The sequence below is a fragment of the Chlamydotis macqueenii genome, chromosome 5, assembly GCF_036417535.1.
Source record: "Chlamydotis macqueenii isolate bChlMac1 chromosome 5, bChlMac1.mat, whole genome shotgun sequence".
Lineage (NCBI taxonomy): Eukaryota > Metazoa > Chordata > Aves > Otidiformes > Otididae > Chlamydotis > Chlamydotis macqueenii.
Genome location: NC_141560.1, coordinates 44,245,468 through 44,257,971, shown reverse-complemented (window position 1 = coordinate 44,257,971; position 12,504 = coordinate 44,245,468). Strand labels below are relative to the sequence as shown.

General features: G+C 36.7%; 1 protein-coding gene across 1 annotated transcript in view; it reads left to right on the top strand.

Moving 5' to 3' along the window:
- Positions 1-605: 605 nt before the first annotated feature.
- The window catches only part of MYBPC3 (myosin binding protein C3), a 64,319-nt gene continuing 52,420 nt past the window's right edge, over positions 606-12,504 (top strand). The window contains exons 1-2 of the mRNA XM_086749894.1: positions 606-732; positions 9,671-9,937. Of these exons, the coding sequence (XP_086606020.1) occupies positions 708-732; positions 9,671-9,937 (292 nt within the window). The 5' untranslated portion in view covers positions 606-707. The remainder of the gene's footprint in view (positions 733-9,670; positions 9,938-12,504) is intronic.

Genomic DNA, 12,504 nt, shown 5'->3' with positions numbered 1-12,504 from the left:
TTCCAGATCAAGGGGGTGGATGGGGAGGGAGGACAGAAACTATTTAAGTAGTGTAATGCTTTCCAGTTGTGACTGCAAAAGTCAGTAACACATAAGTGTCTAGTTCTTTCCTGAAGATTCACTTTTAGTTCTACAAATATTGTCTTTGGTAGACAATAAAAAAAAAAAAGAAACAAGAAAAAAGCTCTCTGAGAAGCTGTTCAATTCTAACCAAATGACAACAATAACAAAGACTGAAATAGGTAGCTAGAATGCATCAGATACATACTTGGAGTAAATGCAGAACCAGCATTCAGGAGATGTAACTATCAGATGTAGTTTTCTGAATGTGCTATAAACATGGCAGTGTAGGAATTGTTAAAGCAATACACACATGAAGCTGGAAAATGTACTTTATGCATGTGCAACATCAAGTTGTGCTCTGCTTTGTACCAAGAGATCAGTGATAGCCAGACTTGGGTGGTTTGAGCTCTCTGGCTCCTGGAACTTGTCTATATTTATCCCAGCTGATGTAGCCTGTCAAGTGTCTCCTGCTGTTGATAAGGTGCCGTAGTTGACAACAGTGGGGGATCAAGGGGGAGGAGCAGGATGGGGGCTTCCACCAAGTGTTTCTTTAGGGGGTCAAAAAGCCCTGCAGTCTCATTCCTGTTTAGCTCAGACCCTGCTTTCTAGATACAACTGGGAGCTTCATCAAAAACAAAGTGAAGATGCCAGAGCCTGTAAAGAAAACAGGTAAGGATCATAACTGACAGACAAAATCTAAGAACAGCTTTAAAGAGAAAAATGTGAGTAGCTTTTGTATGCTAGAGAAATGAGATGCCTCTGTGGAAAAAAAAATAGAGAGGAAAAAGAGATAGTATTTTTTAAAGTTATAGATATAAGAGATGTTGAATGATCTTGCAGAGAAATCAGTAACTAGTTTGAGAACCCTCAGCCACAGAATTTTCTCAAGAGACTTTAGATGAGGAAAGAATAGAAGTGAAATGTGTTTAATTAGCAGATTCTTTTAATTCCCCATTTCCTTTCCCAGTCACCTTTAGGACTCTGGGGAAAAGTTTGTATAGGCAGTATAAACCTCTCCTGGTTTTGTTTTTTTCCCTGATGATTTCTAGGAAGAGTAAACGGCAAACTTTGATGGTATTTGGTGTTAGTGAAATCTCTGTGAAAATGAAAGCAAATGGCACCTGGTTCAGAGCTTACTCCTTCTAGTTCTTCCAGCCAGTGACAGTAGAGGTCTAAGAAAAAAGAAGACATTGTGCTGTAAAGAATATCTGTGTATTTCTTTTGACTCACCCCCCTCCATCCTTTTCCCTTGAGCTAGAAGATAACTAGCCATTTTCTGAAAGCCAAGGTCACAGAGCCTATTGCAAGTCCTGCCCCACTAGAAAAACATCAGGAAAATATTTTAGATTTAGGAAAGTTCTAATTTAAAATTGAGAAACAAGAAATCACTCAGAGGCTGCCCACATAGGAAAGAAGGGGATGCCTAGGATGGGGTGTAAGGTGCCATGAACCTCTTTGTCTGAAAAGGAGGAAGAAAGACTGGGAAGCAGACGTAGGGAGAGTTTAGGACGCTTGCGTGTGGGTATAGGAAGATGTCTCAGGAGCACTTTGTGTCCACAATTAAGTTTGGAGAAAAATATGTCAAAAGCTGAAGTTATGATTGCTTGAAAAGTGTGCACATACCTAATATACAAGGCTGGAGAAAATTGTACTAAATCTCAGATTCTTCACTTTTAGAACTCTCACTTCACTGATGTCAGTATACCCAGAATCACTACTACCTGAATGTACGGTACAAGGTGCATGCTTTTTTAATAATGTGCATTTTCCTGAGTTAGTCAATAATAGCTGTTGATACCTAGTAATGTAGGCCTTTGTGCTTTGCAAGGGACTGAACAGGCATCAGTCTCCTGTTAGGCTGGTCCATGGGAAAATCTCCTGTGGTCACTACAACAAAAGAAGAACTTATCAAGAAGAACTTTCATTTTGGTCAAAATATTTGAAATCGGCCACTGCCAGAGGCAGAGCATAAATCCAGGCTGTATCTCCCATTAACAACTGCAAAGTGCTAAACCACGATTAATTCCAACAAGATTCTCTAAGTTCCCTCTACACGGTAACTCTAAAGCAACAGTGGTGTCACCAATCCTTCAATTTTATCAGAACTATAACATCATTTGATGTTCTTAAAGCTCCAGTTTCTGAAATCAGATCGAAGTAAATTGTATATAAAAAAGAAGCCTATACCAGATTTTGTAATTGTAGTTAAAACCTTGAAAATATAAGCTGTAAAGGTTCAGCAATCACCCCAAAATAAGACATCCATAATTATATTCTATTTTTAAAGTCACATGACTTTTGAGATTCATTGAAATGTCTAATGCTTGTGATTGACAATGCTGGCAACAATAAAAATGATGGAGTAGACAAAATTTGTCCGTGTGATCATGTAGGCACTGTGACTTTTCATTTCTAATAGTTTAATTGCCTTTAAATTAACATTTTCAGTCTCTGTGGATGAGAAGCAACTTCTGTGTTTGTGAACATGCCCCTCTTTGCTAGATAATGGTGAAGAGAAACTCTATTCCAGATTATTTCTCCAGAGAAATCTAAAGGTGTCTAACATCACTAATTCTACACAATTCCTACGAACAAGCCAGCCCAAACACTGTGATTATCGCAGCAGGGGTAAGAAAACTCCGACTGAGACAGAACCAGTCACATGCCCCATAGCTTCTAGAGGGGATCTTCTCATTCTCCCAAGAGACATTAATCCCTTCGGGTTTCTATTTCATGTTGTTTATATAGCTCAAGTCATTTCAAGATGCTATAACGTTGAGCATAATCTCAGGAGGGCTGAATAATCATCTAGCAATTCACACAAAGGAAAATGCTTCATGCCAGAGAATGATCAGGGGTATTCTATCTATATCTGCTGTTTTAACAAACCTTTTAACATGTTAGTTAAAAAAAAACCAAAACCAAACAAAACCCAAAACAACAACCAAATAAAAACCCCATAAAACATGAAAGAGTGAAGTAGGTTTTCCAACAGACATTCTTTTACTTTCAGCTGTCTAACTAAAATATTTCAGAAAAAGGCACTGCCCTATTTACAGAATACCAAAACAACTGTCATACCTTTCCAGAAAATCTATACACTCCCTAAGAGCAACTGGATTTAGAAGATCTGTAGCAAGTTAGTGTCAGAGCAAAGAATCAAACATTGAAAAGCATCATTTTTTGCAGGGTTCTGTTGCAGAAACTTTATGTTCTTCTCCCTCAGATTTAAACATTTTGCAGTTAACCTCTGTTCAAAGGCTCGCTTTTTCAAAAGTTTTGATCACTTTTTTTTTGTTGTGAAAATTCAGAAAGGTTAAAGAAACCCCAGCCATTTCCCTAATAATATTTTGCGACGTTAAGAGGAAGCAGCTGAGCTTTTAAATACAAAATTTAGTACATAAATGGGACTTAATGGGAAACGCGTGCATTACTACATCTGGAAAAGAAGTCTGGTACTACTCTGAAAATCAGTCAGTTTTTATTCACATATTTTATAGATTGAGGAGTCTAGATTTTGCTGTTCAGGTTAGGAAATTTTGTCAAGGATTTATAAATAACCTGGCTTGCAAGTACGTAGAGGCTTTTGTCATTAATAATAATCATCAATGATGCATAATGAAGGGTAGACTGTAGATTTTTGGTTTGAATATAAGCTCATCATTTTACATTTGCAAGCACCTGGCACAGTAAAGTACAGCTCCATGATAATGAACTTCTGTGCAGTACAGTAGTACAAAAATAAATAATAATAATTCATATAGATATATTTTCCTCTTTTGCAAGTTAAGATTCAAAGCAAGCTAAATATTATTATCTCCATTTTATGGAAAGTATGATGGATGCATAGAAAGAGAGGTGACTACACTTAGTGAAACTATTCCTCGCCTGTTGCTCATGTTACAGGAATTTACAATCTCAGCTGCTGAAGTAGGCAAAGAATGATAAGATTGAGTCGTTCAATAGCTTTTGGATCACAGAATGATTAAGCTTGTAATTGCAAGAAGCCACTTAAGTCCTGACCAAGGAATGCGTAGCATCTTTATATAGTTCCTCAGCAAGGAATTTACAAGCTCTGTACTGGTCTGCTTATCCACAGTTTGGCAATGGAAGAGCAAAGGCTGTAAAAGGAAAACTAGATGCCAAGTGTAAGTACTAAAGCAGAGATAAATTTTCAACATGAAGACTTAACAAATTAAGGAACACCAAAAGCTAATACTACTTTTGTAATATTAATTCAATACATTGGCCAGATACATATTTTAGTACCAAATACACAGAATGTGCAGGAAGATAACTCAGCTTTCTGAGAGAAAACTTGTCACTTTATTTTTTCTAATTACACTAATCACAGATTTCTGCTGGAGTTTGTAGCATGTGCATTCAACCAGATATGTTAGCTTCTCCCTCCTAAAACATTTATACCTTTAACAGTTTTTTTTCAGAAAGACAGAAATATCATTTGAAAGCCTTATCTAACATGCATTCTCCTTCAGTTATTATCTCCCTCTCCTCCACGTACATATCACAAATAACAAATGATGAAGACCTGAAGTCAGAGCTACCACTCTGAAAAACAGGATGAAATAAAAAACAAAACAAAACAAAACAAAACAAAACAAAACCACAAGAGAATGACTGTCCTCTCTCATTCTATCTAGTTAAAATCACTCTTGTGGAATCCACACTTCTTCCTCACTTTCATTTCACATACTTCACGCATACTTGAAATTCAGTGTTTTCCGGAAAATTGTTTCACCTTATGCTTGTGATTCTTAACAAGCATAATTATTTAGAGAATGTGGCTAGGAACTGAAATTATTCAATTTTTTAAACATTATTTTAATATCCATCTCATCTCCATTTTTATTGACAATAATCAAATAGGAATGTCTCTTCTAGGTTCTCATACTAAATTTTATTCTTATTAGAGATATAACAGTACTTAGTAGCTACTTACTAACAATTTGATGCTGTACAAAGACAACAGAAAAACACTTACAAAATAAAAGCCCAGTAAACAGTTCAACAAGAGAGCAAAGAAAACAATGGTTAGTACAATTAATAGTGACCTGGGTGGTAGCTTAGCCATTTTCTAGGCTTTTGTGTAGGAGAGTGTGAAGAGGTTTTGAAGCAGAATAGCAAACTATTTTGATGATGGATATTAGGAGATTGCTTCAAAGCAGGTCAAAAAGTAAGGGAAAAAGCATGAAGGTGTTAGTATGAAGATTTAATAAATGGCAGCAGTAGGAAGGCAGAACACTAGTTTTATTATTTTATTTATTTTTTTATTATTATTATTTATTTTATTATTTAGGTGAAAAGTGAAGGAAATTGGTTTTGGAACTTAAATTATTTCATTCTAGTTTAATCTGGCCAAAAGCAAATTTATTTCATATTTCTTCAGCCTCCTGATTGAAAGACTTATTAATAAATTATTATCAAAATGCAATCTGATCATGGATCTCCAAATAGAGCTTTTTATTTCTAATTAATGAAGCTGTAACTCATATAACATGCATAACTGCACACCTGAGGTGTACATCTTCAGGTGTTACAAGACTTTTAAAGGATGGGTACTGCATGCAAGTTCCAGCAGCAGCAGCATTAGATACCAAAACTGCAAGACTACTGCAGACCACATACAGCCTGCTTCCTCTTCTGCCTGGGGTAGAAATTTGCTGGTTTACATTACTCAGAAGTTATATGAAGTTCTTTGCATTGTGGAAGCTAGAAATGCTTAGGAAGGTGTGAGATACGAGAAGTGAAGTGCTGAAAAATGAGGTTAGTACAAAGTGGCTCTAGCCTAATTTTCTTTCATTAGCTCCACATCCCTCTTTTCTCCCCATGTTAACTCCCCACAGCAATTCCAATTTCATCCCCACAAAACACACACGCGCGCGTGCACATACACACACACAGAGCACCCATTGCTCTCCTTCCCTTCAATAATTCCTGTCATCATGAGCACGGGTAACTCACGTGCACCTCTGCCCTCTCTCCAGAATTGCTATAGTATGTTAGTACTAATGTCATCTTTCTCTCCCTTTGCGCAGGGTAGGTTAGAATTTACTGGGAAGCAGAGAGTTAACAAAGTGGGCGGCAGAGGATGTGGGCTACTTGGTCATCAGGTGCCCCAGCCCAAGTGCGTGTTAGTCTGGAGTCTAGATAAACATGTGATAGTGCGTGAGATCTGTCAGTGCCTGACAGGCACAAGAGCTGTAAGACATTCCAAAACATCACATGAGAGGTGTCACAGTCGTTGGATTTTCCACAGCCTGATGGTGGTGGTTGTATTCAAGAGTGTTTTTAGTATGGGATGAATATATGGAACTCAGAGGGGCATATCTGGGTAGAGGCCAAATGTTGAAGTGAGAGAGATTGCCAGACGTGTTCCTGACAAAAGCAGACAAAAGCAAGGCTCTCAGGACAGACAAGGAGTTTTGAATGGTAGTGTTTAGGAACATTCCTAATGAGGAAAGAGCTGGATTAGACTGGTATAACCGCATGAGAAAGAAAAATCTGCTGGTGAATTTGGACTTATGTGTTACTTAAAGTAGCAGCTACAATGAAGGAGACCAGGAATATCTGATCTCTCACTTCTTGTTCTTCTGTTAAGCAGCCCATTTCTCCCTCAGAAGAAAAAATGATGGCATTCTCTTCACATGCTTGTTCAGCAATCTCTCTTCTGCCACAGAGTAATTTCCTGTAAAATCTCCAGCACTACATTGCTACTTTTCCTTTGCAAATATGAACGGTGAAAGACGAAAGGGAATATAGATGGGTACAGAGAGGCACTACCTTGGACACTGTCACCCACTGACTCACAATTTCAAGTGCAGGAAAATTATTCTTAGAATCTCCTTTACCTGTGAAAAAGTAGATTCTCAACAACTGTTCCTGCAGCCTTTAATCTCATGGAGATTTTGGGGTTTCCTGGTTTTATGCTTTAGTGAAAGTATTCACAATCATTTTAAGTCAGACAGAAAGGGAGAGAGAGGAAACAAAAGACGACGAGGCTTACTTGTAAATGTTTACTTATGTATTTAGTTTTCCCAAAAGTCAGAAATATTATGTGGTGGGGGAGATTTCTCATTGTGCATGTAGTTCTGGCCAACAATCTGTTTTTGTTGAGTCATCTGAAGTAAGTGTAAGAAACTTAATCACGTTGTAGGGTGTGCAGCAGATCAGAGAGTTACTTCCAATTATGCACGTCTTAAAATACTGCCATTTGCAGGCTGGAACCTTTACAGACCACATTACTGTTAAGTAACTAATATATTTATAGATTCTTTTGTGCTTAAATAGAAGAGTGATGATGATAGCACACAGAGACAAAAAAATACCCCATGTCTCTTAGCTGCTTTATCTGTAGCACCCAGGGAGAGGAGCCAGATAGTAGGTATTTCAGGAGCGGGTTCCAGAAGGGACCTGACTCCCCGGTGTGCAGTAGCTTGGCCACCTTTACATGTCTTTTGACTTCTGTACATCAAAACTGCTGTCTACAATAACTGTCTGTAATTATTCATGATACACTGCACCAAAGTATACCCTGCTGTGTTATTTACTGAAGTGCAATACCATATCAAAAGATGTGTAACTGGTAACAGGCATTTGAGTATTATGCTATAGTAGAGCCCTATATTCTACACAGTACTATGTTCTCTTTCAGAACAATTACATCACTTACAGGCCCGAGGTTAGAAATAAAATAAAAGCATGCAGGGACATTCCACTCCCAGGGGAAATTTCACACGCTTAGACCTTACCATGGAAGAAAAGCATGCAGAAGAATACAACAGGAGCTCAGTCAAGGCTACTATAGGCTCAGTGCCAACCAAAGTTGTTTTTTCATCAAATATATAAAATGTAGGGGAAAAAAGAATAAGAAAGAGAAAAATGTAATTTAGGTTTTTTATATAATCAAGAGAGGCAAAATACAATACATACTAAATTCTAGAAGTATTTGTAATTGATACTTTAATTGATGTTTAAGCAGCTTTGAATACTTTGCAAAACAATGCAAGAAACATGAACTCTATTATGACTAAAGTCCAAAGGCCATCAGATGAAATCTTTGCAGATGTAACTCCACTGAGGTCAATTAATTTATGAAGTCTGAGGACATGCTACAGGAATAGAGATTTTGTGCAATGAACAGATGGTATTATTAGTAATATAACCATTTATACTAACTAAAGCACCTGTTTGAATACGAATAGAAATAATTTCCTTTAAAGTATTTCTCTGCCATGTTCCCTTCATTTTTCTAAAGCAGAATCAAAAGTTTAAAAGCTAATTATAACCATTGTTGCAGTGTTTGGAAGAGTTCTTGTTGCTGCCCAAGTAGAAAAGCCATAGACAATTTGCCACAGAGGTGACAGATATAACTAAATGTGATGGAATTATTAATATTTTATAAAAGCGTGGTTATGCAGAGGTAAATCAATAAAAAGTTAACATAATGATGCACAAAACCATTAAGTGTATGAATCAGAATGTTAATTGCTAGTATTTTATACACGAACATAGCACATGGCAATTAGGAAAAGGTAACAGATATCATTAAGATCAAAACATGAGCATAAAATGAAAAACTTAATTCAAAATAAAGTTTAAGAAATCTAAATAAATAAAACAGGGTAAAGAAATCAGTAAAATAAGTTACTTTATTAAAAGCTAATGTTGAGAAAGATTAGGATACTCATGGACCAAAATCACAATATATTTCTTGCTTTCCAAATTCCTATCTTTTGTGCTTCTTTGATTACATGAGATCCAAGACAGATAATTTGGTTTATGCTCGATCACCCCATATATTAAGAACTTAATTAATTTTCATTATAAGCATCATAAGTGTTTCTTGACACATAGAGGAAACATTTTGATCCACCTTGTAATTAATTAGAAAGCTAGTTGTTGTAGAGTGCTACGTAGGCAAGTACTTTAATTTTTAATGCTGAACTAAACAGTTGAATGCAAACAGTAATTAATATTATTTTAGCTGGGATAAAATTACAGGGGCCATCATAAGAATGTGCATCTCTTTCCACTAAAGCCTTAATCAGTCAAAACAGAAGGGCTAAAGAGGAACCATTAATTAATTGTGGTATGTTAGGACACAGGTTACTGCACAAACTGCAGTTTTGTCGGACGAACCAATCCTGATCCTGTTTAACAAATATATTAAGAAAGTATTAGGACAGACCTAGTATTTCTAAATAAAACTGGATGGCAGATTAATGTAGAGAGCTTGATATGGAAGAATACATATCATACCATTTTGTCATAGATCAAAGCATTCACTTATGAAAAACCAGAGCTCATTACGGGGGAAAGAAAGAGGAAGACGGAAAATGAGATGAATTTGCTATCCATTCCATTTTATTTCACGACAATATGGAGAGGATATGATGTCTCAGTCAAAGACAGAACTCGATAAACACAAAGACAATTCCACAACTTCTCTGTGGAAAGTGTTGTAATTTATATCTTGCATGGGCAGATGGGAGAAAAAGGAGACAGCTGTTGCAGCCACAACAGCTGACTACGCCAGATATGCCATAATTGCAAACCAGATTTTAGCAAGCCCTCTCTCTTTTTTTAGTTTCTGCATTTACCAAGAAGCCAAAGACAACAGAGGTGACAGCCGGAAGCACAGCTGTGTTTGAAGCAGAGACAGAAAAAGCCGGCATCAAGGTGAAGTGGCAGCGAGCTGGCACAGAAATTACTGAAAGTGAGAAATATATCATCAAGGCAGAAGGAAACAAGCATTCACTGACGATCAATAATGTAGAAAAAGAAGATGATGTGACATATGCTGTAATAGCTGGAAGTTCCAAGGTCAAATTTGAACTCAAGGTCAAAGAACCAGGTACTGTGTTTCCTAAGCAATTCTAATTTCATCAGTATTTCCAGTCTCACATGCAAACTTCATGAATGAGGTCCATGGAAATCATCCTAACTTAACACGGTAAAATTTATCTACCAGCATTACACCTGTTTTGTGCAGTTATTTGAAGCTATTCATTAATATTAACTTGAGGAGAATCACAGAGAATCACAGAATCATTAAGGCTGGAAAAGACCTCCAAGATCATCAAGTCCAACCATCAGGAGTACCTTTCCTGTGGCCAAGACGTTCATTTCCAGATGTCAGAAGTCTATACAGTGGAGAGCACTGAGGAAATCTCAATGCACATCTTTTTCTGTCAAGCTTTTCAACTTAACTATTGAAAAGCAAAGAAAAGTTAGTCTAACCTAACCTGACCTAAACTAAGAGGCCTGCATCTTAGGTCTAGAATTCTAAAATTCTTATTATTTTATTTAAATACAAAATTGTAACAATCAATGAGAAATTTACAAGTTATGGTGTAATGTTTTTAGGAGCTCATACTTTCCCAAAACCTGTCTCAAAATGACTTGCTAATAAAATATATATTTCAAGAGGGACTTGAATACAAAGAGTAACCTTTGTATTATTTGTATATCATCTATCGTTACTACCTCTGTATGCATTAAAGGATCAGTTAGAAATTTCCTTTAGAAATTGAAAAACTTCCCCGGGCTTTTCTGGGGAAAAACTATAAAGAGCCAAATTCTCTGGAATTTTCTCAAGAAAAATGTCTGAAGATGCTGAGGACAGATGAAATCACTTGATTTTTGAAACATCTTGACCTTCCCGATCCCATTTTTCCCCTCCAAAATGGTCCCCATTTACTACTTCTGGTATCTTAATTTTCCTTTTTTATTTTGGTGAAAAGCCTTAAGGTTAGATACTTTATTAGCACCTCCTCTCCTCTCCTCTGCTATCACTGCTTATTCTAGTAACATGATGGCAGTGAGATATTCTAATCAGTTGAAAAGATACCGGTGAATATTTAACAGGAGACAAGACATCCTGCTCCAGAGGAAAAGACAGAGCATGACAGATAATGAGGAAGGGGAAATCCTAGTATGGATTAGGACAATTTAACAGCTGTCAGAGCATATAAATTATGATCCTTCTGACTGTCTTATCCTGAAAGTAAACAAGTACACATTATACTACTTATATCTTCCTCATTTTCTTTCAGGACAGTTCCACATAGAGCCTACTACAGGCAGACATCCTACAAATAACAGAGTTACTGAATTTGGAAGTGCAATCACTACCTAAAAGCAATAAAACTCTGACAAGCACACACTGGTGATGGAGATATTAGGATGCCAAAGGAGAGACAATTTTCCTGTATATATGATGTATTGATGCCTCAAAATAAGCCTCTTCTAAACAGCTACACGTCCAAGTTATGGGAGCATCTACACTACATTAGTTAGAATAAGGTCAATTCTTTCCAGTAAAAATTGAGTTGAACTTTATTTGGACAAGATTCAATGGGTTACCTTCTAACAATGGGAGTGGTAGAATTTGATACTTAAATATTAAAATAATACCAATTTAAAATCACATTGTTGTCTTTCAAGACACAAATACAGTTTGGGGCAAAAGGGATACATTTTCTGAGAGTGGGGTTGACTCATGTTCATACGTTCACAGATACTTTCATGTTTTTCAGACCTCACTAAGATTAGATTGTTAAAGAGTAACTGGATTACTCATTATTACTTTCACAAACAATAATAATTTCAGCTCTTCATTATAAAAAAAAAAAAGAAACTGACACCTAATGTGCCCAGATACAGCCACCTCCATTTGTGACAGAGGAGCCGCTCACATAAGTCATCACATGGTACAAGAGGGCCAAAAATCTCTGGTGGAAAAGACATTGCAAACAGCTGGAAAACTGCAGGTGGGACTTGTGTGAGAGGTAGGTGAGGCCCTTTGGAAGTGGCTCCACTACCAATGGAAAAAAAAAAAAATCTTTCTGATCTGTTTCAAGAAATTCTACCTCCCTCCATCTGCCCCAGTTGCTCATTCCTACTCCCCTTTCATACATTTCTATCTTCTCCATTGTGCCAAATGCATTTGCCTGAATTTGTTTGTGAGGTCATGGTTTAATTGAGATGCCTTAAACTTCCATGAGCCAGAGGAAGAAATGATAGATGGATTTTTAAAATACTTTCTCCATATTAGTTACTAGCAGTGTCTAGAACTTTTCCCAAGCTGCACACAACAATACCATTTGAAACATTACATTCAACAGCAGAGTTAAACAAAATCTAATGAATATGCAAATTGTTTACAATAAATAATTGCATAATTTTTCATTACCGTTTCTATTTAGGCCACTGACGTTAACATTAAATAATAGTGTTACTCATCAACTGACAAGTTGCTAAACATCAAGACTGCAGAATTTAAAAATCGAGGCATCAGTTCTTTCCAAGCTCAGTAAAAGAGCGAGCCTCATCATCCAGCTTCAGAAGGCCCCTTCTCCTTCCAGCACATCTTCTACGTTCTAGAAAACCACAGCTAATTTATCTGCATTTCCTAACAAT